Source organism: Amphibalanus amphitrite, unplaced genomic scaffold, assembly GCF_019059575.1.
Source record: "Amphibalanus amphitrite isolate SeventyFive unplaced genomic scaffold, NRLGWU_Aamphi_draft 001621F_arrow, whole genome shotgun sequence".
NCBI lineage: Eukaryota > Metazoa > Arthropoda > Thecostraca > Balanomorpha > Balanidae > Amphibalanus > Amphibalanus amphitrite.
This window is the reverse complement of record NW_024883114.1, coordinates 70,709-94,201: the sequence shown is the minus strand read 5'-3', so window position 1 is coordinate 94,201 and position 23,493 is coordinate 70,709. Positions and strand designations below refer to the sequence as shown.

At 53.5% G+C, this 23,493-nt stretch overlaps 1 protein-coding gene across 1 annotated transcript in view; it reads left to right on the top strand.

Annotated features, from left to right (window-relative positions):
• The window catches only part of LOC122374216 (mucin-19-like), a 62,391-nt gene that overhangs the window by 15,715 nt on the left and 23,183 nt on the right, over positions 1-23,493 (top strand). The window contains exon 2 of the mRNA XM_043352825.1: positions 19,242-23,480. Within this exon, the coding sequence (XP_043208760.1) occupies positions 19,264-23,480 (4,217 nt within the window). The 5' untranslated portion in view covers positions 19,242-19,263. The remainder of the gene's footprint in view (positions 1-19,241; positions 23,481-23,493) is intronic.

The window sequence follows — 23,493 nt, the reverse complement described above, 5'->3', positions numbered from 1 at the left end:
CGTCCCTAGTCCTACTAGTACTCATCCTGTGCGGCAGTATCTGTGGCCCCGTGCCAGCCTGCCATTGTTAGTTCAGGGCTCGTCTTCCGCGAGAGGTCAGGTCACGGCGGCGGTGCGCAGCGGGCGGGCAGACTCGGCCACCTTTGAGTTGGGGATAGGGAACAGCATCAGATTGTGGGATGCTTTATCATTATTGATTCGCGTTAGCGTACCTTTTTCCATTCACTCATATTGCTCTGTCATATAGGTATGTACCTATAGTTAGGCAGATAGGCTGACTGTCTCGTGCAATGGCGGAAATTGGTCGGTTGGTCATGACTGCATTGCTGAATCACCATTCACCATGTCCTCCGCTGAACTTAACTAAGAAAGTTTCGGCTTTTGTGCGAAAAAGGGGTTGAAGTCACGCAAACATGCCTGGGTCGGCTCCACTCAGACACGAACCGCTAAGCTGTTGACGCAAGCTTATGACGCCATTATAGAAAGTGTATGTATCCGGTGAGAAATGCATGGTCTGTCGGCGTGTCCTGTAAGTGTATCGTCTACTCGCCCGCTGCGCTGGTTGTTTGCCCGAAGTTCCAGGACATGCTCTGTTACCACTGGATGCATACGAAAGGTAGAAGGAGCATATGCGATACGGTATGCCAAACTGCATACATAGGTATATGGTTCGTTGCCATGGAAAACAAGGCGACAGTGGCTAATAGAACAGACAATAAGCAACAATTTGCTAACGATTCAGCTGTGGACTTTCGGTCTGGCTCGTTTCATCATTCATATTTATCATCAATAGCATAAATGCAATAGTAATGTTTGTTTGTCTAGTTTAAAGCGCTAAGAAGAATTTGCGGAAAGATGCAGTAGTGGGCAGATTTAGCCCTCCCCCCGTCTTTCAGCGGGGCGCGTGATGACAAATTGGCCCCCCTGTACGTAATGACCATTCCATGCTTAAACGAAAGCCAAACGGGGAACTAATGAAACGTCATCCGTTACCCGTGGCAATTGTCGCGGCTTTCTCAGTTCGTGTGTCATTCATGTGCCCGAAACTGGCGGTCCCGGGTCGCAGGCTGCCACTGGGGGCGGCTGGCCGACCCGATCCCGTTTAGTGCAGAGCCGCTGGGTGCAGCCGCCTCCAGATATTGCCGCTACAGCGCGCGCCGCGTCACCGTGCCGGTATTTTTGGATTTGGTGCCGGCAAGGTCAGTCCAATGTCAGCGGAGGGCGGCGGCCGGACGCGGCGCTATTGGCCGCGCTCTGTCGCCTATCGATCCCGGCGGGCCGGCCGTCGGCGCCGGCGGCTTCCCCGCAGACAACGGCTCCGACTTCGCGCGGCGCCGCCGGCCCTCCTCCTGCTCCGCCGCGGGGCCGCCCCTTACGGCAGAGCCGCCGAATAAGACGTCCCTGCGGCGCCCCTGCCCGCCGGCCGCACCGCGAGCGGTGGCCTCGAGACGTGTTTTTGGTGCGCCGCCCAAGGGCATTCGCTGCAGAAAGTCGGCACAAGTGTCCCGGCCTCGGATGACTTATTTGTGGAGGGCACTAGAAATTAATCGAACTGACCGTGGTTGCATGAGATATCCTGGTTACCAGCCATTGACACATCCAGAAAGGTCGTCGAAATGTTGCGGGGCATGCCCACTCTCCAAAAAGGTCCTTCAAAATTAAAAAAGCTCCTCATATTTTGCTTTTTAAAGGGCTGTGGGATTTAGTCTTTAGAGCAAATGTGCTAGCACTGCTCGCATTGCCCATTAAGACTAATTTCATCCTTCATATCGATGACGATCAAACCTCATCACCGATAGGACGCAGCGGAGGTTTGGAATAGAGACGGTGTTCAAAAATGATATTGCAGAACTAACCACATAATAATTGTCTCCTGTAGCTTGTGAGCTGACTCTTTTTCAACGCAAATTTTACGGTGGTACACCTTCCAAATATGCAGGCTGGTTTGCAATTGTTGGGTACTTGTGTTGCCGCATACACCACGTTAAGCTGCGTTTTTTCTTCTTCTCAATATTTAAGCGCTAGGATATCCTAGACGCCTCATTATGTAATCGTCCCATATGACAAGGGAGCGTTCCAGTCGTGAAACACTCGGCTTTGGCCTAATCCGGGACTGCAGTTGGTCGAGCAGGGCCGTGAAATCAATGCAGCGACTATACACCAACACAGAATTAACAATCTTATCTACGTGGTTCACTCTGAAAGCTCTCTTAGCAAGATATGGAATCGAGCGTAACAGTCGCAAGATGAACCAAACTATCAAAGATTTCGCTAAGCAGCCGTGATGGCATTGTACGCTTGTTTTGGTTTATCTGAAGGCGTTTTTAGCATTGTATTGTGTGACATTCTGCTTTCGCGGCATCTCAGCGGGAAAACTTTGTGTCTCAGCGGAACTAAGCAATTTGGTGTGTTGTGCGTCTGACCTCATGGCCTCATATCCTACCAGTACCTATCGTTCATAGCCATCCCGAATCCTTGGCTTTCGTAAAAGTTGTGCATGCCCAACGCGAATAAAGACGATAAAAAGTCGTTTATAACTTCGTAATTTATTGATGAAACATGGATGAATGTTTGGATGAATGTTTTGATTCTGCCTACTTCAGCTAAAATGATGCTGCCTAATGCGTCGATTCTGATCGCTTCTCGCCCTCATCCAAGTCCACTCTTCGGTTCCGATGCCCAGTATTGCCCGGGAAGCGTACGGGTACACGGCAGCCGGCCACCTGCCGTTTCGCCTTGGTATGTTGGCGTGTGGCGGCTGATGTACTGATGTAGGTATGTAGATAACGCGACCTTTGGCTTGTTTGGTCTGCTAGTGCGCTGTTGGCCGCACTCAGGAGGAGGACCATCCGCCTGCACACGGGGTCGACCGTTGCCCTGCTGAATGCACGCGACTAAACGTGGACCGTCTGCCGCGTAGCCCTCAGGCAGTATACGTTTGACCACCCCCAGAACCGGCGGCGGTAGATGCTCTGTACTGGCGTCTTTTCCATGCTGCTGCTCTCATTTGAATGTGGCGATCGATGTCTTGTCATATGCTGGCAGTGGTGGGGCTTTCCTCATTAGGTACCGAGGCAATGTAAGTGAGGTGTTTATTTTGCCTATCAGTCACCTACCGCTGGCATTTTGATTTGTGTTACAAGTCGTTAATTTTTTTATTATGTCATATATGTCGTGAAACGTAAAATGATGCACGTTTGAAAGCATCGTTTTTATTTGAGCTTATGGTTTTGGGTCATAGCGTGCTTTCGTAGCACTCTCCTCGGACGGTCAGTCAGACGGCCAGCACGGCGCGGTCAGTCGGAACTTTCCACTGTTTTTTCTTTCCCCATTGGGCACGTGTATCGAGTCGGACTGAACTCCGGCGCCGTGTCCGAAGGTCGCCGATATTCGATAACGCACTGTAACCGGCGGGCCAACGCGCCGGTTACTTTGTCCCGTTCTGTACCTCAAAGGTCAGCTCCGTGCAGTACGTATGACACTTGCGGCCCCGCTGTAAGACGCGGTACTGCCGTACTGCCTGCAGCAGAGCGGCAATTCATCGCAATCCCACTCCATTGGAAATCGCAGTGCGCCTTGTTTAGCGAGCGCCGTCATCGAAGCAGGCATCGGCGATGGCTGATGATTTATACCAGTCAATCCAACCGTAGTGCGTTGGTGCTGTTATGAGCGAACGCATAGTGCAGGCTTTCATAGATTTTTGGGAAGTCGCGACTCGCGAGAGCTTTGATAAAGGTTAGCACTATAAAATAATTTTTGGTAGTGGTATGGTGAACTTTTTGGCTGAGAGAAGTTTTATGCCTGGTCATGGATGCAGGGAAGTTGGTAATTGTTTGGATTGTTTTGAAATGTTGAAATAAGATGGACGTTCTGAAAAGAATCATAGTTCGGCAGTCATATTTTCGCATTTTCTTTTCATTGATACTTCTTACGTCAGACTTGATGTAGGTACATTCCCAAACCTTGACCTTAATCATGTGGACTGGAGTTTGTCCCAGCCCTGAACTTTGGGTCCACCTCCGCACAGCTGTTGGGATTTTGCCCCAGCTCTGACCTTTGTTTGCGACCAGCAGTGCAGCGCCTGGCCTCTAGCCCCGGGGTCAGACGGGGCGCTCCGTCCCTGTTCTGCATTCAGCAGGACGGGACAGATCAGAGGGGCTGCTGTTTTTACCCACCCTCAGACCGGCAGCCAAAGGCAGCCGGTACCTACGTCGGACGAACTCCGGCGGAAGGATTAGCCGGACTGTGAGCTGGTTGCGGTGGACTCCGGCGGTCGGCGGAAGGATTAGCCGGACTGTGAGCTGGTTGCGGTGGACTCCAGCGGAAGGATTAGCCGGACTGTGAGCTGGTTGCGGTGGACTCCAGCGGAAGGATTAGCCGGACTGTGAGCTGGTTGCGGTGGACTCCGGCGGAAGGATTAGCCGGACTGTGAGCTGGTTGCGGTGGACTCCAGCGGAAGGATTAGCCGGACTGTGAGCTGGTTGCGGTGGACTCCGGCGGAAGGATTAGCCGGACTGTGAGCTGGTTGCGGTGGACTCCGGCGGAAGGATTAGCCGGACTGTGAGCTGGTTGCGGTGACCGTACAGAGGGAGGACAACTCCACGGCCGGGAGGGCGGGCGGTGCTCCTCTCCGCCCCGCCGTCCTTCCCGCCCTGCTCAGACTGACCGCAGCACCACCTGGCGGACGGCAGCAGAACCTCCTCCACACCGAACTGCATGACTGTCCAACACGGCAATCAATTTCAATAATCAACACTCTGCGGTGTTGTCTGAGGCTCGATTTTATTTCCCAGCTGTTTGGTGCTGATGGGTTCTGCTGCACACCGTCCCAGCTGTGGAGCAGGAGAAACCACAGGGACCGGTCGGTCTCGGTGCCCTCAGAAGGCAGACTGGTCACTGGTCATTGGTCTTTGGTCATGGTTGGTCAGAGCCAGACCCTGGGAACAGTTCGGTGGCTTCTGTCGGGTGCGCGTCCTGTGAGTGCGAGTGCGTGGACGCCAACCACCGCCGCACCGGAAACAAACATCGCCATGCCGTTATTGGCATATCGGCGTGGCGGCCGAGTGGATCGGGTTGAGGTCACTGACCCGGCGCGCTGCCCCCGGCCGAACAGGGCGACTGAACGGTGGCTCCGCGCCCAGCCGACAGCTCCTTCCCCCAGTGACGGAGTCGACGGAGAGTTGTCCTGGTATATCAGTCTTACAGCCATTGCCCGCAGCGGTTGATACTGCGGTGGCTGAGCTAGCCTGTTAGTCGCGTGACGCGCCGTGGTACCTCTGTTGGATGCAAAGCTGGCTGCAATCTGCCCTTTTCGGCATCACTGATCGCAACTCTCGAACTCAGAGACAGATGAGAGAATGAGTAACGCTCACAGCTCAAATGGCTATGCTATACGAAACTTGCCGATGTTTGAAGAGAGCTCTGCAGAAACCATTTAAAACGGCAGGTTGTTCCCGCTTGATGGCCATGAATATAATACTTTCGCCCGGCCAGGTTTGTTGAGAGGTTTCACTAGAAAGGAGCTAGAAACATTATATGTACCCGCGGTTGTCTGATTTATTTGGCCGATAAATACCTAACTATGAAACACATTAGATGACTTCTTGTAGAGGGAGTTTTGTTTTATCCTCCTTTGACGTTGAATCTTCCTTCAGTCGATGTAAGGTCACCCCAGCCAGCCAGTCCTGCTGATCTCTCAGTATTGTCGTGATATTGCTTTTCATGCTGATAGATACTCCCAGCCCGAGGTCCGCCTTCCAGCTCACACGGCTAGCTCCATAGCTCCAGCTGTGGTGGCCGCACTGGGCATAATAATATCCATAGGTATGGCATAGGTATTAGGTAATGGTATATAAAGTCTAGCTAAGTTTAATGTGCGCTTCATACACGGTCGTTATTATATTGTTTCGATTTCGCGTGATATCGTTTCCGAATATGTTTGTGTTGTCGCATAGCTTGCAACCTTGCATGGTAAACCGCGGACATAGCCAAATATGACGTGAATTTGGATGAGCTTTGAGCGGCCCGAGGTAGCAAAGAACACTAGATCCTTCACGATCACGAAGAAAAGGATAGACGATGTTGAAATGATAGCATATTAAACGGCCTGCACACAGTGCACAGATGACAATAATTATGTTTTTGCTGGGCATCAACACAAGTTCAGCAGTCATCATTGCTCATTGTTACACTGAGGCACACCATCGCAAAACTTTAGACTAATCCCGCGCCCCGCCATAAGGTTATATAAGGCAGGTCAAACCAAGGGCATTCACTATCGGTGGAACTCGGCGGAAATACAAGCACGGCTCACCGTGATTGTGAGTCACGCGGTTGTCAGTTGTCCTGTTGCCATGACAACGCGGCCAGCTATGTTGACCAGTCCGTGCCATGTAATCAATTTGCCGCCCCACGTAAGAGGCTTTTCTGTCCTTGAGTGTCCTATATCGCCGGCGCTTTTCTAACTTTCTTGCAGGGGCGGAGCATCCTGCAAGAAAAGGCAAGTTGGTGGGGCGGCTGCCCCACCAACTTGAGCATATTTGTTATTTGTGGGACTTTGTTGTTTAGCAAACCAATCTTCTTTGCATTGAGGAGCTTTGAAATGTCTGTTTAATGCAAAATATTATGTCTACAATGAAAAGAATTGATTCATTGTTGTATTTTATCTAACTTAACGATCGGACATTCTAGGTTTGACAACTTTTTACCCCACCAACTTCCCTGGAAACGCTCCACCCATGCTTTCTTGATTTATTTTGGTATACCTACCTATTCATCGATCAAAGGACGGATAATGCAGAGAGTGGCTGTTCTTCCAAATTAGCATGCTGTCCCGAAACAAATAATAATCCTTTTCGAATAGAAGACGTTGCTGCATCGTGATATGGGCTAAGAATCTTGATACGGGCTAGATATGATGGTGTGTGAGATGTTTATTTTCGCTTTACTTTGATTAAAAATACACCGCTTCTAACGTTTTGCCGCTCTATATGATGGCACTAAGGTACCTATGCCGTTTTAGTCAGTTTAAAGTCAGTGGTCTAGGTAACTATAGCTGTTCTTTGTGAAATCACACTGATCTTTTTCATGAACAGTATTTTAGAAAAGATAATACGGTTTATGCTGTTGCTTTTAAATACCTATCGTTCTTTCTGTTAGTCAAGCAATCAACTGCCGCTGGTACTGATTTTGAATTTAATTCTCAAAGCAGTGTCGATATTAAAAAAAAATGTGCCATTTTGTTAAGAGTTTGGGGCAAGTTTTCACACTGATAGTTGTTTCTATAGTCTTAACCCTCGTCCGTAAACGGCGATCTGCCACCTTCGCCCATGCAGGGGGGGGGGGTTGGTGCGACCCCCCCTTGGCGTTTGAAAACGGAGCGTCGTAGAGCTTAGCGGAAAAGACCAACGGATTGCTCTCGCCGAGATCTTGCGATTGGTGGTATATTTTTTGGTCCTAGGTCAACATTTGACCTACTTTTGACCATTCAAAGGTCAAATTTTCGGAAAAATAGACTTTTTTCAACTTTCCGCGGCGATTGCGGCAAAACGGTGAGAGATATCGACTTGAAACCTTCACTATCGTGTTCCTTGATCAATTCTCTATCGTTTGGTATGTATTTCGTTTCCCTAGCTCTAAAAATGGCGCGTTGGGAGCGCCGGAAGTCGGCAAGGTCACAGTCGGCGGCAGAAATTCGAAAAATCAAAATTTAAATTTTTGAAATCTGATTGTATTTTTGGATTTGGGAGGTCAATTTGCTCCCTATAGAAGCTAATATTGCTGCATATGCCCATTGAGGTGACAAGAATTAGCAAAATAGTGGTTCGGGCGCTTTTCAAAAATAGTACCGGACGCTGTTCCTCTTGTGACGTCATAGCTCCGTGACCTGACCTGACCCGGTCAAGTTTCTTATACCATATGATAGCCAATACTTGCCCCAACATGCATGGGAAGTTTCATCACGATCCATCAACCGATGTCCGTACCACCGGCAGGAAACCTCGGGCGTTGGCACTCAGTTTGTGAAAATCCGGCCGGAGGCTGTTCCCTTTGTGACGTCATAACTCCGTGACCTGACCTGACCCGGTCAAATTTTTTTATCAAAAGATGCGCAAGGTTTGCCCCATAAGGTACCCAAAATTTTGCACTATTTTGATTGCGGAAATTGCACTATTTCCGAAAAGCCTCAGGGGGGGGGGGGTTGCACCAACCCCCCCCCCTACATGGGCGAGGGTTAAATGAGAAGTGCCATTTGCCAAACGTCTATCAATGCCATGCACCAGTAGGTACCTATCCTATCGCGTACTTCCATATGCGTGTTCATTTTACGTCATCCATAACCTCTGAAGTGGCATGAATATTCAGCCTTTGTTGATTAAAGCTATGTATGAACCAGCCCAGGGCATATTTTAAGGATTTTTCACTGCGTCCCAAAGGTGGCATAGGGCACACGCTTTGATCGGAAAGGGCACATTGCAAGCGAAATAGTATATAATGCAAGTGAGATAATGTACAGATATGTACATTGTGTACTGTGCTGGTGGAGGGGCACTGCAAGCGGGATATTGGGAGCGGGCTGTGATTGCTTTTGGCCAGTCTCGAAATTCGCCCAGTCGTAGTGCGTTCTTTATCCGCATTCAAAGGGCGGACCGGCGATTTCATGACATTTATATTGTTGTTAGTCACTCGTTTTCCTGAACGACGTTGGGCGTGTTTGACCCCCTTGACGCACCAAATTGTACCTATGCTTGGAGAATAAAAATGAATATGCACATGATTAAAATGTGATACATACGTCTCTTCATGCGTTTTTCACCCTTATCAATCGATTCAAAATAGAGGTTGACGTGTGAAACATTGCCAATTTGCATTGAAGATACTATGTGTTTGAAATAATTAGATGACGTAAGGTCAAACAGTACCCACCTAAGTTGTGACAAGAAATCATCGGATTTTAAAGCTACATAAAAAAATCCATCATAGATTAATGCTTTAGATGAACGGATGCTTTGGATGCTTCGGATTTCGCTTCCTTACTGCCTATCATGTAATATAACCCAAACTTTTCCCAATGGAAGTTCCTTTGTTTAATTATTATGCCCAGAAATGTGTCGATTTTGTGCCATTTCCGGGCGCTTTGGGGGGGGAGCATGGCCCCGTGGCCCCCTCTATATCCTCCTATGGCCAGACGGCCATGACGGCCCTGATCTGACCGTATGCCATCAAATGTGAAACTTCGCAATGATGCGATATCTTTTTTCGGAAAACGTGCCGGTATCTCAAAAACTATGATAGCTAGGAGGGCGCAATCGATAGGAGAAAAGCAATCGATATATCTTGAACAGCTCTTTCGTCAATATTTCGTCAGAATTGAGTTGAGATCAACGGTTGAGGCTCCATAGCCAAAAACGAGTAAAATTACAATTTTTGTCAATATAGGTAGGTTTCATGAAAAGCTTTTGAACTAAAAAAAAAGGTAGAGAATTTTCGTTTGCACGATCGTTCTTCTCTCATTTTTACCTCGAAATGTCAAGGTCAGAACTTGACCTCACATTAAGGTCATTTCGTGACCAAGATAGATCATGTCGCATATCAGTCGATGCGTTTCGATGAGGTACCTCAAAACAATGATACAATCCACTGTGCATGCAAAAGCCCTGTAGGGCCGGATTTTGGGCCAGGCTCCGGGCCTGCGGGCTCCAACTTGACATCTCTAAACAGGACTTTAGGGAAGGGCAGGACACAGAGTCTGAGCCCTAAGGACAGGGCAGGCACAGGCCATGAAGCTAAGATAAGACGGATACTTGAGGGCTGGGTAGGATGCAGGGTCCGAGGGCAAGGCAAGGCGCAGGTCTGAGGCTATCATTACACAAGGCCGGAGAGTAGTGCAAGACACAGGGCCTTAGAACACCTGATGATCAACACACCTGATGGCAGGGCAACATCCAGGATCTTAGAGCAGGGCAAGAAATAGTACCTAAAGGTAGAGCAAGACATAAGACACAGGTATGGCACAAGGCCCGAAACACCGCCCACGTCTTGTCATACCTTCGGGCCCCGAAGGTATGACAAGACGTGGGCGGTGTTTCACGGACGCTGCTATCAAATTCCGCGAGCTGACGTCATACTTGTGGTATTGTTTGAGCAATGGCCCTGTTGATGTCTCCATGGAAACCCAATTTGACACGTGTAATAGCAGCGTGCTGCTATCATCGGTGAAACAGGGCCAGGGTATGGGGCCTGAGGGCAGGGCAAGGCTCAGGGCATGAAGGCAGAACAAAGCACGGGTTCTGAGGACAGGTAAGGGCACGGGGCATGAGGACGGGAAACGGCACGGGACCTGAGGGCGGGAGACACCACAGGGCCTGATGACAGGGCAGGGCACAGCGTCTGAGGGCGGGCATGGGACACGAGACCTTAGGGCAATGCAGAATACAGGGCTTGAGGGCAGAGTAGGACACAGGGTCTGATGGCATGGGACGGCACAAGGCCTGACGACAGGGCAGAGCACAGCAACTTAGGGCGAGGCAGGGCACGGGCCTGAGGGCGATGCAACGCATACGGCTTAACCCGCGCCCTGGTGGGGGGGGGGCTATTTTTTGCCCCCCCTCCAGACTTTTCGATATATCTCCAGAACCGCTGCGCCGATCGTCACTAAACTTTCAGTACCCTCCCGGACATCAATTTTACACATTGTGACCAAAAATTTTTCCAAAGGCTATGATAGGTTGGCCGGAAATGACGTCAGAGTGACGTCATGTTCTGCCGTTTTCGACCGAAAAAAGGGTTTCGCGGGAAGAGCTGTCAGGCCTATAGCTTTGCAAATACAGAAAAACGATTAGTACATAAAAGCTGTAGAATTGACAGGGCTACAAAACTGCTATCTCGGATTTTTGAAATTGTTGGATTTTGACCCCCAAAAATCAAAAAATAGATTTTTTGAATATAATAGCCAAAAAATCCAAAAATTTTTTTGAATTTCGAAAAACCCGGAATATACAGTAATAGTCCCTACCGCCTTCTATCTACATACCAAATTTGAGATCGATACCTCTTTTTTTGGCCAAGTTATAGGGAAAAAACTGTTCAAAATTGATGACGTCAAATTTTCAAACTCAATTTTTAGCAATTCTAGACCTCGTAGCGCAAAACAAAGACCATCATTAGACTCCCCGTGACGAGCTGCATCGAATCAATACCCATTTTATGCAAAAATATCAACTTTGAAATTTGACCTTTTTTGACCTGACCTTGACCTGACCTCCACCAGAAAGTGACCTAAGCCGTACCTGATAGTCTTATAACCAACACCATTGAGTTGGAAATGAAAAATTGGCCATAAAACATGCGTCGCACAGCCTTAGTACCTAAAGTTAGGTTCATGTGAACTGACCTGTGACCCTTGGTGACCTGACCTTTGACCCTGGTAATGTCAGTGACCTCTTATAGCAACATATGTACTAGGCAACTGACGCCCTATCGCTGATTTTCGACTAAATGCGTTTTCTTCGGTGTTATAGCGCATTCCATAGATGACCCGTGAACGGTGAAACATTTCATCTTTGACCTGACCTGTGACGTCATCGGTGACCCCGAGGTCAATGAAATTTGGTTTTTCGCGACAAATTTGACAGGCCTTTCGAACGCCGTTTGAATTTTGCGGATCCGTCCAGTAGTTTCGGAGATACGAGGGGGGGGGGCAAAAAATAGCCCCCCCCCCACCAGGTCGCGTTATAAACAGACCCCACCAGGGCGCGGGTTAATGGCAGAATAGGGCACAGGGTCTAAGGGCAGGGCAATGCACATGAGGCCTGGAAGCAGAACATGACAGGACAGGGCCTGAGGCAGGGCAAGGCATTAGGCTCGAGGATGGGCGCGGGGCCGGGGCATGAGGACATGGGAAGGCACAAGGCCTGATGGCAGGGCAGGGCACAGTACCTACCTGAAGACAAGGCAGCGGCACGGGGTCTGATGGCAGGACGTGTCACAAGGCTTGAGGGCAGAGAAGGGCACGGGGCCTCAAACTAGGGTAGAGCAGGGCACGGAGCCTAAAGACGGGAAAACAACGCATACAATTTCAAGGCAGAATATATAAAGTATCGTGTTTGAGGGCAGGGCAGAGCGGGGCACATGGCCTGAATGCAGAGCAGGGCACAGGGCCTGAAGAAAGGGCAGGGCAAGGTACAAGACCTAAGGACAGGGCACTGGGCAGGGCACATATCCTAGGGGTATAGTAGGGAAGAACATAATAAGGTGTATGACCAAGGGTAGGGCAGGGCACAAGGACTGGAGAGGGCATGTATGTGCTTAGGTACATAGTAAATCAGGGCACAAAGCAATCGGAAAGCCAACATCTTTTACACAGTAAAAGACCGAGGCATGTTACTTATTTTTGCTCGCACTTTTCGGCTGAAACCGTGGCATTTCAGTGTGGGACGCAGTGGTCCAAATTTCGCGAGGGCTACGTCCCAAAGTCAGGGGGCTGCGTCCCAAAATGGGACGCAGTCAGTATGTTAAAATATGCCCTGAACCAGCCTGAATGTTGAACATATCGTGTCAACATTTTCCGGGACACTCAGTGCTTTCCGCTTGTGTGGTGAATAATCACCATCCATGTGCAGTCAGCTGTCACCGCGGTTCGAGAATGGTCTCAAAGGTCAAAGTCTCGTGTGATCATCCTTTTCTGCGCTCGTCACCCTTGCTTGCAACCGTCCATCGTCAGTTGTTTGGTTCATCAGCAGGCTGTATATCCACTGCGGGGCGAGCCCCCCCCCCCCCCGTTGTGCCCATGTTTTCACGCCATTTAGGTGCGGCCGTCGTTACCGCTGTCGAACTCCCCCCCCCCCCCCCCTCTCGGCTGTCGGTGCCCTGGGGGCAGCTCTGACGCCCAGTTCTGAGTAACCGCGCCGGATATGACGTCACTCGTGCAGTTGTGTATCGAGATCACCCCGTGACGTCACACCGGCGCTAATGTCCCGTCGGTGTGACGTGCAGTCTGATGTCAGAGCCACGCGGCGCCGGCGCCCACCTAGCACAGCTAATTCGGTGCCGGTGCACCGAGGCACACATTGCCCCGGTGTCCTGTCTCTCTCGTCTCTCTGACGAGAGACGAGACGACGTCGTCAGAGAGACGTCGTCCACAACGACGGATTGTCTCGGTCAGACGCGGCCGGTCGGCGATCGTTTTGTATCTACAGAACTAAGTCGAAATTCGGTCAAACCATGGCAGGAGTATGGACTATGGAGTATGGATATCTTGGATTTATCTAATTTGGTCCGTTTTGGTATCGATTGAACAAGCCATACTGCCACCGTAGTGATTACTGATTTCTATAAAGATCGCACACATGTTGTGTGCTAGAATGAGTCCTTCTGTGCGTAGGTAGCCATGAAAAGGCAGAGGGCAAGATTAGTGCAGAAGCATGCGCTACTAAAATATAGTCAGAGTCATACAGTCAGACTATTCAGAAGACATTGCCCTCGTCGTCTCGTCGGCCATGGGGTGTGCACGGAAGATGGCTGGACGGGCCAGGCTCAACCGTCGCCGTTCCCGCCGCGCTGATCGATACCGGTATAGCTGGGGTCAATCCCTTCCTGACCTGACCGAGGATTTACATGAAGTCATTGGGATAACCGTTCACGCACCCTACAGCGGCCGCCACTTATAATAAAGTGGCATAACATTTTCCAGCAGGTCATGAAAGTGTCAGAAATAGCTTCGGCCATTCCGGAGTAAAGACAGAGCTGATCTATTTGACATGCACGACCTTTTGTAGCTATTTTGAGCGTAGGTATATTTTTCCAAGCATTACATTTGCTCTTCAATTTGTTAATTGCTTAACATGTCAGAAAGTCAGCAAAAGTTAAGAAAAAAATCAATCTCGAAAGTCATTCCCATCTGAACTTACTTTTTTATCTGATATTTTAACATGAAGAAGACTAAGATGCAACGTTTTAAGGTTTGATTGATGTTTTTATATATTTTCTTTGATGTTTTACTTCATGAAAGAATGAATGATACTTGACCCAAAAGTGGTCCAAATTTGGTTGTCAGGAGTCGAAGCCATGCGTTTTATTCTGTTCGGTCCGATGATAATCCCGTTTATCCCTGTCCCTCCCCGATTCGGCGGTGTCTCACAGGGTCCTCTGATTGGCCCACCGATCCGACCCCGCGGTGACCTCTGCACGGAGGCCGTCTGGGGTATGCAGACCAGCTCCGGAGCACCTCAGCCTGTGTGACCGGCCGCCAAAGTGGACCAGCAGGCTGCCAGTCTCCTCCGTGGGGCCCTCGGCGTGGTGCCGTTACTCCGCGGCCGGCCAACCGTGCCGCCCGCCCGCCCCGCGCCGTCCACAACGACGGCGACGACGAAAAACAGCGCCCGTCGCACTCTTTGGACGCGACCCGCCGCGATCAGGATTTTGCACATTGCAACCAAATAAATCCCCGGTGTCAGCGATACCGCAAGGGCCAAATGTCCAGATGGGGCTCGGCTCACCGTTCAAGGGTAGTTCGGTCATCGGTGATGAAACAATCGACTTGTTCAAATGTTTATACCTTCTGTTCTCGTGTTCTCTATTCTTCACGATATGTGCTAGCGTATGAATGTGCTGGGACCCAGATGGGCCCATCGTGCTGAGAATAACCTTGGCTTTTGTGGCGCGGCCTGCTTTTGAGATGCAATCGGGCAGAAGGCGTCCGTCGCTGCAGTGTTCGGATTTAGGAGAAGGACACACAGTAATCCGGCATGGTGACAGATTGGGGCCGGTGCTCAGGCCAGAACAACAAGCTGTCGTTATGTGCGAACAATCATGACATATCCATGCTCTGGTATAACAGATTAAACAAATATCAGATTGAAATGCGTAATTTTGTGTTGTCAGCCAATCGGTAATGCCCGAATAGACAAAAGGCAATCCACAGGGAAAACCCATAACACCATGTTCAGGAAGCTGCTCATTGCTGTCCCACCTCTAATTTCTAATGAGCTGAAAATAGACGTTTCTGTCACATTGTGCATTTGTTCTGCCCGGTCGGCGAGCACATCTGATCCAGGGAGAACCCCGCCGACCGCTGTTCTGGACAGTGTTTCCCTCGGTCATAGAGTATGTGACCGTCTGACCTATCGGGAGAGTTTGGTATGACCGTGACCTGTCGGATTCTGCAGGAGTTGCAGACGGTCACCAAAGGTATGCACCTGGAAGGTGCCGTGCAGGGTGGACCCATACAAATCACGGACTGTTAATTGTTAATGTTGATGATATATAGGTGCCACATTGTGCTATGAATTAGTGATGCATATTACTAGTACCTATATGAAATGTGGTCATGGTTTAGCTATTGAAGAACAGATATTTGGTCAATGGTCATCCATTTGGAGCAATCATTCGCCAGCATTTAGCATATACCCCTAGAGCGCTATCACGCAACCATTCACATGAATAACGTGCCTTCCGTGACTGCGAAATGGTGCAATAGAGAAATCGCCGTGAGCCGCCCCGTGCCGGGCATTTCACCGAAGTGAAACGCCTTTGGCATGACACCATCCGGCGGATACGATGTGGGCACAGAACAGACACCTTGCGCTGTCGACTTTCAGCCGATGTGGTGCGGTGCACAGTTCACCGACGGGAGCCCGGCGCCCTTGACAATTGACATGACGGTCAGGTCAGGTCAGATCATATTGACTGATATGGGCATAGGTAGGTACCGAAGATGAAGCCCTGGTTTCAATGAATGAATGAATGAATGAATGAATGAATGAATGAATGAATGAATGAATGAATGAATGAATAAATAAATAAATAAATAAATAAATAAATAAATAAATAAATAAATAAATAAATAAATACATAAATGAATAAATAAAATAATGAATGAATGAATGAATGAATGAATATCCCAAAATAACATAAAATCGTTCGAATTTACTAACACATTCAATACCTATTAATGCATGCTATTGATAAACAATATGCAATTTGTTTGACACGACATTGAATATTAGATACATAGTACACTTGCGGCAGATTGTTCCACCACTCCCTACCCATCGGGCTACTATGGCTCAGCACTGGCTGCTGCCAGTGGCAGCACTGACAGCACTAGCACCGGCAGGCAGTGCTGAGCAGTGCTGAGGGCAGGCAATACTGGCAGCAGCCAGTACAGAGCCATGGGAGCCGATGGGTAGGGAGTGGTGGAACATCTATCTGCCCCCGAGTGTACATACCTAACAATCCATAATTTGCCTAAATGACGAACATAGATAGCGTACTTGGCTTGGCCCCGTTGCAACTCAGCAACTGCCCAATCCGTTGCGCTGTTATACGTGGAGAATGGTGGTCGATAGATACCACCAAAACCAAACTTACCAAACCAAACTTAGATTCCAAATTAAATGCTAAATGCAATCGGGAGCAGGCACGTACCCAGGATTTCGCCCAGGAGGGGGCCACCTGCTTCCGAAGGGGCCCCTTAGGTCACCCGGGGGCCCCCAGGCCGCCCAGGCGACCAGGGGCCCCCAGGCAACCAGGGGCCCTCAGGGGTCCCAGGCAACCAGGGGCCCCCATGCGGCCAGGCCCCGCTACCAGGGGCCCCCTTGGCGACTAGGGGCCCCGGGCGATCAGGGGCCCCATGCGACCAGAGGCCCCATGCGACCAGGCCCCGGCTACCAGGGGCCCCCTAGGCGACCAGGGGCCCAGGAAACCGGGGGCCCTCGGATGACTGCAGGGGCCCATCGGGTCATCAGGGGCCCTCGGGTAACCAGGGGCACATAAATGAAACTTTGATATCATTTTTTCTTCCTAGTAAAAGGCGTTTTATCCAGTGTTTGAAATTAATATACCGGAGCCTGAGGGGCCCCTGAGCGCCTTCGGCGCTCAGGAGGGGGCCATGGCCCCCGTGCCCCCCCCCCCTTGGGTACGTCACTGATCGGGAGACATCGGAGACAAAATGTAAGTCAAAGCATTCCCAGTCCGTCGGATAAGGATACTGACCACTCAGTCTCGACTGTGGCGGCGGCTGGATCGCCAGTTCGTATCTCCGCTGTACCTATCTCAGTTCCATCGGCTCGTATACGTTCAGCGTCTCGACTGAAGACACAGTCAGCACCGTCTCGAGCTGAACCGTTCCAGCGCTGACTCAGCACTCAGCACTAGCAGTGTACCAAATCTACTATCATGTAGTCCACCGTGAAATTCTCTCCCTGTCGGGCGCTGTCGTACGCAACCTTCAGCTTCTTCAGTTGAGTCTCTAAGACAGTCTGCAGATATACATACATGGCCTTGGTCTGCAGTTGGTTCTCCGAGACAGTCAGCAGTTGTGTCTCCGGGACAGGCAGCAGTTGGGTCTCCGGGACAGGCAGCAGTTGTGTCTCCGGGACAGGCAGCAGTTGTGTCTCCGGGACAGTCAGTAGTTAAGTCTCCGAGACAACCCACAGTTGAGTCCCCGCTAATTCAGCGGTCTCTGAGACAGTCAGCAGTTGGGTCCCCACGAATTCAGCGGTCTCTGAGACAGTCAGCAGTTGAACGCTCACCGAGCTCAGCGGTTTGGGCTTACTGAGTTTATCGGTTGGGCGTCCGCCGGGCTTAGAAGCTGGGCTTGCACCGAGTTTGTTAGTTGTGCTCGTGCTGTGTTTATCAACTGTGCCGGTGCCGAATTTATTTGTTGGGCGCCCACCGCTCCCGTAGCAGCCCGTGCAGTGTGTATGGGTGGCGGAGGGGCGTCTCGCGTGCCGCGTGGCGTACCATGCAGGCGGGCGGAACGGCAGACGGTGGCGAGTGGCGGCCGCTCACTGCGGCAGGGTCGCTGACCGCCTCAGAGGCTCCGAGACGGCATACACCGAGCACATTGCCGCCGGAGCGCCGACACTGACACCACCTCTGACACGGAGAGCTGGTGTGTGCCGGTCGGCGTGGCCGGTCACCAGAGCAGGTCACCGGGATAAGCTGTGGGCGCTGACGGAACATATCGAATAGTCAGAACACTCACGCTGCATTGACGAGAGATGGAGAGAAGGCGGGATGAACGGTGTCCGTCATTATCCAGTTCCGACTTTTTGATGTGACACTTATGCAAAAATGTAAGTGTCGAACTGAGGTGAAACGACATTCACTTTGGTTCTAATAATCGTTCAACACTTGGGTGCTTAACTTCGTCACAATGCTTATATTCGAACGCGATTGGGTTGGGACTGACGTGCATTGGAACGCGAATTTCGTTTTGCACGACCTGTCAGCGTGAACCGAGCAACGAGGTTATTGTTGCGCTCTATAGACAAAAAACATCACAGGGAGCTCAAGATATAGGTCAAGGCTCGATACGCCTGAATCATCGCATTCATCAGCTCGACATTTGGCCTCATGACCTCATTCACGAAGTTGACCTAGAAATAACGGCTAGCATTTCACCGCGTCCTAGAGAAAGTCATAGTTATCGTCCCTGTCCCTTTGCCGGTCTTGTAACGCCATTGCATAGTCTGCGTTCGATAATTGCGCATCGTTTGTGTCTCATGTTGACCAATCAGAGTTATAACTCTTCCCTCTTTTCCCAACTAGCATATCACTCCAGCGTCGAGGTATCAATCACGGGCAGTCGGACCACACCGCCACCGATTATCAGGTATCGTTTCCTATAAACGGCGCCCGCCGACCGGGGCGGGGCGGGGTGGGGCGGGGGCGGGGGAGGGTGGCCAGACGCAGCGAGGGGCCCTATCGGGGCGGCGCTGACGTCACATCAGCTGATCGTCTCTCTCTCCGGGGGTGGAGCGGCCGGCGTCGGTGGTCTCCCGACACTAACACAGCACACTCGAGCCGGCGACGGCGGCGTGCCGAGTCCTCCCGTGCCCAGGTTGCTATGGCGACCCGTGAGCGTACAGCTGCACCCGGACCGCCTGTCACGAGGAAATCAGTTTGCAAAACGTGCCGGTGTGTTCGCATTGTCCCGTTAGGTACTCTGTAAATAGACGGCTGGTTATTGGTGCTGGTTTGCGACTGCTGGGGCCTCAGCACTAGTGTGCCAAGTGCTAATGCTATTTGCTGTTAGGTATTCCTGCCGTATGTAACGACTAAAGTACCAAATGCAGCGGTTAAATGTTGCAGGGTGCCAGTCAAATTGCATTGCAGCTGTCCACAATAACTGCCCATGAATCAGTATCTTAGTTCGTTTGAACTTGATCACAGTGGAACGTGTCTGCCCTATAAGCTATAACTTGCTGACTGTCTGTCTGTTTGTGTGTGTTTGACAGGTATTGAAGACGCCTTCCGAGAATGACGCGGACCCGCTCGGGGACGCAGCGTGGTCCTGAAGCGCCGCCGGCCGGGGGACCTGCACGGCGCCGATCTACAGCGTCCAGCAGCGAGTCGGCGCCTGCCGAGACGGCCCCCGCTGCCCCCGCCGAGCAGCCGGCCGCCCCCGCCGCCCACGCCGCCGCCCCCGCCGCCGGCAGTACCGACGAGAAGCCGCCGGCCGGCCGCGATGGAGCGCCGGGCCGGGGGCGGCGGAACCCGCCCCGCTCATCACGCGGCTCCAAAAACATGGCCAGGGACTACTCGGACCTGGTGCGGTCCCGGTCGGCGCCGGGGACCAGCTCCGGGGAGGCGCCGGTGACCCGCGCCGCCCGGCCGGCCTCCCCGGCGCCGCCGCCGCTCCCGCCGCCGCCGCCGCCCCCGCCGCCGCCCCCGCCCGCCATCACTCTGCGGACAGTGATTGTGAACGGTGTGATAAAGGAGGCGCACTGCGAGCTGTTCAAGCCGGCGGCTCCGGCCAACACCAAGCTGACCCTCAGACGGACCAAACACGGCTGGGCGGCCGCGTCCGGCGCCGCCTCCAAACGAGCGGCCAAACATGGCGTGCGCTCCAAACACGACCTGATGAGGAAATCGATGGCAATGATGAAAACCCTGAGTGCCGCATCGTTCGGGTCCAAACCGTCAAAAACATCAAAATCATCTACGGTAACATCAGCGGCAGCCAAAGCCACATCAGCTCCCTCAACCTCGTCAGCCTCGGCGCACGCACCTCCGGCAGCTGCCTCAGCCCCGGCAGCCTCCGAGCGGCCAGAGCCGGCGGCTGCCGAGGACACGTCTGAAGACGTCGGTCCCGACGTGGATGACACCGAGCTGACGGCGCGACTGAAGCGACTCTACTCGAGGAACCGGTCGGCCTCGTCGAGCGACGCCCGCTCCGCGCGGGCCGACAGCGGCAGCTCCTCGGGCAGGACAGACGAAGCAGCCAAGGAGGACGAGGCAGCGCCACGGTTCACCGCCAGCGTCTCTGAAAACGGTGACGGTGACGGTAAACGTGCCGAAAAGGATAACACCGCCTCTGAAGGTCCGCCAAGGATTAAACTGAGCGTGAAAAAGGAGCTCTCGGCTATGCTCAGCGCCCGGCCGAAGTCTGAGCTGATGGCTGTCGACGACGAGCCCCTGAGCCTGGTCTACCCGCCGCCGGTGATCGCCGTGCCCAAGATCCGTCTGGGCGGCCCGTCTCCGGGCTCGGGGGCGGCGGCACCGGCGCGGGGCGCGCAGCAGGCGGCCAGCAGCTCGCCCATGCTGGCCTCGCTGCTGGACAGCACGCCGGCGCCAGACCCGGCGCGGCCGGCAGTGTCGCTGCCCAGCAGCGAGAAGAGCTGCGAGCTGCTCAAACACCTGCTCTCCAACTCGCCCAAGGAGAGCCCCACACCGCCGCCGGTATCGTCCGCGGCCGCGTCCGAGCCAACCAAGCCGACGTTCAAGCTCAAGTTCCACAACCGGGACCCGGTGACGTTCCGGGCGCGCTCCGAGAAGCCGGAGCCGTCCGAGCGCACCGGCTCGCCTCTGGACCCGCGCTGCAAGCTGACGCCGTCGCCGGTGCGGACTCCTCCGACCTCCACGGGCGCGCCGTCCGGCACCCTGTGGACCTTCCTCAACGACCCCAAGATGGGCATCCCGGAGCTGCTGCTGATCCCGCTGCCGCGGCTGAAGGCGCTGCTCAGCCAGCCACTCCAGGAGCTGGCCAACCTCTCCACCTTCACACTGGAGGCAGTCAAATACGTGGGCTGGCACCCGGCCTTCCGACAGGTGGACATCCTGCAGGTCAGCCGCGACCGGCTCTACAAGCTGCTCAAGGACCCGCGGACCGAGGTGAAGAGGCTGCTGACGGACCCGTCGGCGCGCCTGTTCCCCCTGGGCCGGCCAGGCGTCGGGGGTGGGGGCGGCTGGGGTCCGCGCGGCCCGCCGCCAGACGTGGCCCCGCTCGCCGCCGGCCGCACCCCAGTCTCGGCACCCTCGCCGTCCACCAACTCGCTGCTGCGTCAGAAGCTGATGACGCGCGGCAGCGGGATGCACGGCGACTTCAGCTCTCACTGTATGAGCGGCCTGAGTGCGGCTGCCCGCGGCGGCGGCGGCGGAGGCGGGGGCGGGGGCGGCGGAGTGGCGGTCGGCTACCGCGCCCCACCGGTGCTAACACCACTCTCTCAGGTGTCCGCCCGTCCCACCCAGGAGCAGCAGCTGCTCAGCCTGCTGAAGCAGCCGCTGAACAAGGCCACCTACCTGACGGACGAGGTGACCATCCGGCCTATCTCACAGACGGCCGTCGCCGCCGCCGCGCCGCAGAAGCGCTCTCTGCCGGACCTGATCCCGCGGCCCGGCAAGCGGCGCGCGCCGCCCGGTCTGCGGCCGCTGGCGCAGCCGACCCCGCAGATGCAGCCGCCGCTGCCGCCCTGTCCGGACGACAGCGACGCTGACGATGACGCGGCGATGCTGGCCGCTGGCCTGGTGCAGGCCTGTCTGGGAGAGGAGACGGAGGACGGGACTGACGGGAGTGTGACGCCGGGCGGCGACGGGGAGGAGACCGGCCCCGGTCGGGGAGTCGGGGACGGCGGAAACAGGAGAGGAGGTGGGTCGCCGACAGAGGGACCGGAAGGTGACGCTTGTGGAGACGCAGCGCCGACGAGCGACAGAGCGGGAGCGGATAAATCACCGATGGACACCACTGGCACCGACTCCGCTACGGACTCCGCACCTGCCCTGAACTCAGCGGAAGAAGCTGTCTCTTCTGGCACTGGTGGTTCCTCCGGGACGCTGCCTCCTGCTGCCTCCGAAGTCACCACCGCTCCAGACCGACCCCCGTCGGACGGCCCCTCAGCAGACCCGGGCGCGGCTCCGGCTGCCACCGGGACCTCGGAGGCAGGATCGCGGCCAGCGCCCTCAGACGATCCCGCCGCCAGTAGTGACTCTGTAGACGCCAGTGGTGGTGACGCTGGTGCCGGTGGTGATCTTGGTGGCGGTGGTGAGGATGGTGGTTGTGGTGACCCAGGTGAGCCCAGTGGCACACCATCTGGTGCTGATGGACCCTCAGAAAGTTCTGCAGACGGTCCAGTCACCTCGAACCAAACCAGCGCTGCAGTGACATCTGCTGATGACGCACCTGTGACGTCAGCGGAGACGTCAGCAGCGTCAGCGAGTGATGGAGGCGTGACGTTGACATCAGACGTTCCACCTCGCGTGTCGGATCAATGTGGTGACGCGGAAGGAGACAACCCTTCGGCAGTGGCTAGTGATGTTCAGCCGGACAGTGATAAGGACCCTAGACCGGCAAAAGACGAGCCTGTGGAGGACGATAGTGTGACGTCTGACGCGCACTCGACTGTGTCGGGGACCAGGGACACGCAAACAAAAGACGCAGAAGCGGAGGAAAAGGCATTAGATAGTAGTGTTGAGACTGTTGATAAATCCTCGGCTTCTGACGTCCCAGCTGACGCTTTAACTTCGTCCGAAGTTCCAGTATCATCAGCATCTTCTGTAGCGATATCTTCAGCATCATCAGATTCTACCACCGCCACGGCGTCAACATCTACCTCTCTTGCAGAGATGGCATCTGCTCCAACAACACAAAGCTCTTCTAATGCTGACGTACCAGCATCGTCATCTGAGACTGTGTCTGCAGCAGCTGCACCCAGTTCTTCAGCATCATCTGTTACCAACTCGTCATCTACAGTTCAGACTTGCTCTGCTGCTTCTACCTCAGTGGCGTCGTCCGCTGCAGTGACGGTGACTTCGTCTCCCGCACCAGTTACGTGTGCCGCTCCTGCAACTCCTTCATCCAGTTCCGAACCAACAACGGCAGCTAGTGGAATATCGACTTTGTTATCTGCAGCTAGTGAAACACCAGTTTCCACCTCTAGCGCCTCTAAACCACCTCCAGCTCCTGCTGAGGCTCCCAAACCGGCCTCCGAGACTCCTGAATCTTCAGCTCCTACAGCAGTTGCTCCAGCGCCTCCCAAAGAGGCTGTCCAAGACGCCTCCGAAGCTCCTCCTGCAGGGGCGATGGAGGAGTCCGCGCCCGCCGAGGACGCTGAGAGCGGTGACGAGGAGGACCGTCTGGTGATCATCGAGGAGGAGGACGGGTCCTGCGAGGGGGTACAGGGCGGCCCCGAGGCGACGGCGAGGTCATCCCCGGCCGTGACGTCTCGGTCGACACGGCGCCGGCGCGGCAGTGATACCAGGTGAGTCGCGGCC